The following is a 5,245-nucleotide window of genomic DNA, read 5'->3' as shown; positions in this document are numbered from 1 at the left end:
TCTTTCTTCCCAGTTGACTTTTTCACCATTGTAAGAAACACAAAGAAATATATGATTTTAGAACAAAATTGGAAAAGGCAGGAAACTGATCTTAGTTTTATAGAATGGGGGGAATAAAAAAAAAGTTTTATAGTGTGGTATACATAACTGGCGCAATTTAAGGTTAGGAAGAAGAAAGATCCTACATTCGTAAATGTTGGGGAAAAATGGAAGAGCAAGAAGCAAATGGATGAATGTTTAAATAATTAGAAACATTTGTTACTTAGACAATAATTAATTCAATTGATTGTAGGTTATGGGAGACCAAAAGAAAGAATTTTGATTAGTTGAAGTTTATTGATTAGGTTCGAGGTAGTGGGGGTTATATTATAAGGAATTAATTGTACAACAATAGCCACACTTCAATTAAATGTGTCTATAACACCATTTCAATAATTACACTAACACATAAACTTATATAAGTTGTACCCGATACAAAAAGATTGTAAAATAATTCCACATTCCAGCAATACCCAAATATCTCCATAAATAAAAGTTTTAAATGTACAAACATGAGGACATTTCCATAAATATATCCAAAAATATGCTGCCATTAATTGTACCAAAAATTTTAAAAAGGGAAAATCGTTCAAAATGTCCCTCACATTTTACAAGATGACTTTTTTCGTCCCTCACTTTTAAAAGTGTAATTTTACGTCCTTTACAAATTCACATTGATCAAATTTGGTCCCTACCTAAGTTTCTGACTAGTTTTTGGTCGGAATCCACCACGCGACTTGCGTGTGATCATTTTTTAAGGGTAAAATTGTCAAATCAAATTTTTACATAATTTGATTCATAGTCCCTCACATTTCACAAAATGAATTTTTTCGTCCCTAACATTTTACAAAATGAATTATTTCATTCCTTACATTTCAAAAAATGAATGTTTTTATCCCTCACATTTTTCAAAATGAATTTTTTCATCCCTCATTGATCATGTGTACGAATAATTTTTTTCTTTAAATCCACATATATGTCTATTTGATTTTATCTGAACAGTATGAATAACATGTAATTTATCTCTATTGGATTTAATCTAAACATGCTAATCGTAGTTATACACATGCTATTCAATAGATATATATATATATATATAGGGGGTTTAAAACTAATAATTTTGTTTGAAACCCATGTATATATTTATATGATTTCACCATTTGAATCTATTCAATATTTGTGACCTTCTCTTTTGGTAATAATTTATTTATTGAATTGTATAATAAGGTCATCTAATTAATGGATCCTAACTCGAATTCTATAATTGTGCTAACAAATTTCAGTTTAAATCTGAAATTTCCATTCGACACTTTTAAGACTAACAGTTGAATTACTTGCCTTGTGATTGTCTTAAAATTTGAAAGTGCCAACCATTTATTTCTTTTTGTCATACTTTTCTTTTGTTTACTTTTCCTATCCAAATTTAATTCGATATAAACACTCGATAATATTTAGGATTAAATGTTTTCTTTATTTTCAAATTTCGAGTAAAAGAAAATGAATATAAGGGAAAAACTAGCAATTTTTTAAAACCCATATATATATCTATTTGATTTCACTTGAGCAGTACGAATAGTATGTAATATATCTCTATTTGATTTCACATGCTATTCGTACTGTTCAGGTATGTGAAATCAAATAGATATATAAATGGATTTAAAAAAAAATTATTCACACACATGATCAATAAAGGATGAAAAAATTCATTTTGAAAAATGTGAAGGATGAAAAAATTTATCTTGTGAAATGTAAGGGACGAAAAAATTTATTTTATGAAATGTGAGGGATTATGAATCGAATTATATAAAATCTGATTTGATAATTTTGCCCTTAAAATATGATCACGTGCAAGGCACGTGATGAATTCCGACAAAAAACTAGTCGGAAATCTAAGTAGGAACCAAATTTGACCAATGTGAATTTGTAAGGGACATAAAATTATATTTTTAAAAGTAAGGGATGAAAAAAGTTATTTTGCAAAATGTGAGGGACGTTTTGAACGATAGTTCCTTTTAAAAAACTACACATCATTCCACATTTCCAAAATATCCCTATTCATGCGGCTGAAATTCAAAACCACAGCTCATTCTTATACTCCCTCCGTCCCATTGATAGTGTCATACTTTCCTTTTTTATCCGTCCCAAAATGATTGTCACTTACTAAAATTGGCAATGAAAACTCTCACACATTTCCGCTCCATACCCTTCAATGTGACAGCCTTTTCTTATCTTTTAGTGGGCCCAATTATGCACTTCCCAAGTACCAACACTGCACTTGATAGATCGTGATTCTCACATGAAATGCAAACAACAATCGTGCATGACACTTTCCTCTAAAGTAGTGTGGAGACTTTTTATTCTTTTGGGTTCCACATGTCTTATCACAACTTATGACCCCTTTATCATTCAATCACGTATGGAAACATTGAAAGTCAAGGGGTATTGCCGGAACTTAAACACAAATCATTTAAAAGTCTTGCACTGTTGATAAAAATTACAAGTTTTGAAGCGCGACACAAATTCTGGGACGGAGGGAGTATAGCATAAGGATTTTTCAGATTTTAGGTTTATGGGTTTGAGTAAATCCAAACATCACCGACTCAAATTTGACCCACTGATAAATTGGGCCACGTTGAGGTGTCTCCAATTACGGTAAACCCATTAACAATCCCCAATGGCCATTTCGACCACTTTGCAGAAATTAAACATTTAAAAAAAAAGGGTGGCCACTTGTAGCCCAGGCGAAAACCAAAAGTAGGCCGGCGGTCTAAGCCCATCGATTCCGGTCAGGCCCGCCCAACTAATCTACGTAACCAAATAGCCCTCATCTCCGAACCCTAATCCTTCCCCAAATATATAAACCCTCTTCTTCTCGTTCTCCTAAGAGTCTATTTCCCATTTTCACTCCAGAGCTCAAAGCCCTAAACCTAATCGGCGGCAGCAAAATCACTCACCCTAGAAGAAAGCCATGGCTGAGAGAGGCGCAGGAGACCGCGGCGGCTTCGGCAGAGGCTTCGGTGGCCGAGGAGACAGAGGAGGAAGAGGCGGCCGCGGACGCGGTGGCCGCAGAGGAGGCCGCCGTGAAACCGAGGAGGAGAAATGGGTCCCCGTCACGAAGCTCGGCCGTCTGGTGAAGGACGGCCAAATTCGCTCATTGGAGCAAATCTATCTTCACTCTCTCCCAATCAAGGAGTACCAAATCATTGATACTCTGGTCGGCCCTTCGTTGAAGGATGAGGTTATGAAGATCATGCCGGTCCAGAAACAGACCCGGGCTGGTCAGAGGACCCGGTTCAAGGCCTTTGTGGTGGTCGGAGACGGAAACGGCCATGTGGGATTGGGTGTCAAGTGTGCTAAGGAAGTGGCGACTGCGATTCGTGGGGCTATTATTTTGGCTAAGTTGTCTTTGATTCCGGTGAGGAGAGGATATTGGGGGAATAAGATCGGGAAGCCCCATACTGTGCCGTGTAAGGTTACCGGGAAATGTGGGTCTGTTACTGTGAGAATGGTTCCGGCGCCAAGGGGAGCTGGAATTGTAGCTGCTAGGGTTCCTAAGAAGGTTCTTCAATTCGCTGGTATTGAGGATGTTTTTACCTCTTCCCGTGGATCTACCAAAACCCTCGGCAACTTCGTCAAGGTTTGACTAATTTTTTATTTCTGTATATTCTTTTTGTGATTTCGTTTGAGATTTGTTAACTATTGTTGGGTTTGGCGATTGATATACGTATTTCGGTAGTTGACTAGTTTATGTTTAAGATTAGTTGTACGTAATTGTGTTCATGGTTTAATCGTATGTAAATGGAATATTGAGAAGGTTTTGATTGTCCTGGAAAAAAAGAAGCGCGGTGTATTTTCCTTGTAGGAGTATGCCGGATTTTGGAATGACATATTACTTGCTTACCTTTCAATCATGGTCTGCCTGCGTTTTAAGGGTCTCTGTACTAGTAAATAATGAATTGGCCATCACTTTTTATGATTTACAAAAGGATACGTTTGGTGGTGAATATTCTGTTCCCATTGTTTTTGGATTTTTAAAGTGTCTGATTCTGATGCGGATGGTCATGTGATGTATTGCTAGTTTATGTTTAAGATTAGTTGTACGTAATTGTGTTCATGGTTTAATCGTATGTAAATGGAATATTGAGAAGGTTTTGATTTTCCTGGAAAAAAAGAAGCGCGGTGTATTTTTCTTGTAGGAATATGCCGGATTTTGGAAGGACATATTACTTGCTTACCTTTCAATCATGGTCTGCCTGCGTTTTAAGGGTCTCTGTACTAGTAAATAATGAATTGGCCATCACTTTTTATGATTTACAAAAGGATACGTTTGGTGGTCAATATTCTATTCCCATTGTTTTTGGATTTTTAAAGTGTCTGATTCTGATGCGGATGGTCAAGTGATGTATTGCTTGTTGGGTTTCTTGCTTGGTTTTGTTGTATTGTATGAGTTGGTTGAGTGGGGAATTCTGATATGATTGTATCTGATGTTCTGTTTTGCCTATTAACCATCCTTGTAACTAAAGTAGATGTTCTGTTTTGCCTATTAACCATCCTTGTCTCTCTTTTTCATTTTATTATGGGGTAGCTTATGCCTTTGTTCTTTGCAGGCTACTTTTGAATGTCTGTTGAAGACTTATGGGTTCCTAACCCCCGACTTCTGGAGAGAAACTCGCTTCACAAAGTCTCCATACCAAGAGTTCACCGATTTGCTGTCAGCTAAGCCCACTGCGAAAATTGCCTATATAGAGGATTCTGCTCCTGAGAGGGTTGAGGCCTAAGTTTTGCTAGGTGATTATGAAATACTAGATAAACTGTTTGAAGTTTGGTCTTTCTTTTGAGTACTGCCAAGGTGTTCTGTTTCTTGATATACTTGATGGTTTTATTTGTAGCACATCATTGAATTTGGTGTCCTTTTGGAGTTAATTGCAGAATCAATTATGTGATGCAGCTTGTCCCTTTTTAGTTAATTATTACGAGTTCTGTGCATAAGTTCATGGCCAGTGAGCGTACACAGAAGGGGGTGGTATATTCTGCTGTTATCCGTTTCTCAAGGATGATTCTCCTTCTACCACTGTTGCATTCCTTGCAGTTTCCTGTCCTCTTAGCCAATAAGATCTCGCGTTAATGCCAATTTAGTAATCTTCCATTGAATTGATTCTTGTAGATGCTTTCTTTTTTTTTTTTTCCCTAATTTTTACTAGTGTAG

The 5,245-nt window shown here is 36.3% G+C and overlaps 1 protein-coding gene across 1 annotated transcript; it reads left to right on the top strand.

The window, feature by feature from the left end:
* Positions 1–2,916: 2,916 nt before the first annotated feature.
* Positions 2,917–5,006, top strand: LOC113751282 (40S ribosomal protein S2-3-like). Its single transcript, XM_027295229.1, has 2 exons — positions 2,917–3,676; positions 4,647–5,006. The coding sequence occupies exons 1-2, from the start codon at positions 3,008–3,010 to the stop codon at positions 4,815–4,817; spliced, it is 840 nt and encodes a 279-aa protein (XP_027151030.1). The 5' UTR covers positions 2,917–3,007; the 3' UTR covers positions 4,818–5,006.
* Positions 5,007–5,245: the final 239 nt, after the last annotated feature.

The sequence above is a fragment of the Coffea eugenioides genome, chromosome 11, assembly GCF_003713205.1.
Source record: "Coffea eugenioides isolate CCC68of chromosome 11, Ceug_1.0, whole genome shotgun sequence".
Lineage (NCBI taxonomy): Eukaryota > Viridiplantae > Streptophyta > Magnoliopsida > Gentianales > Rubiaceae > Coffea > Coffea eugenioides.
Note: the sequence above shows the minus strand (reverse complement) of the source record. Positions and strands in the feature narration are given on the sequence as shown.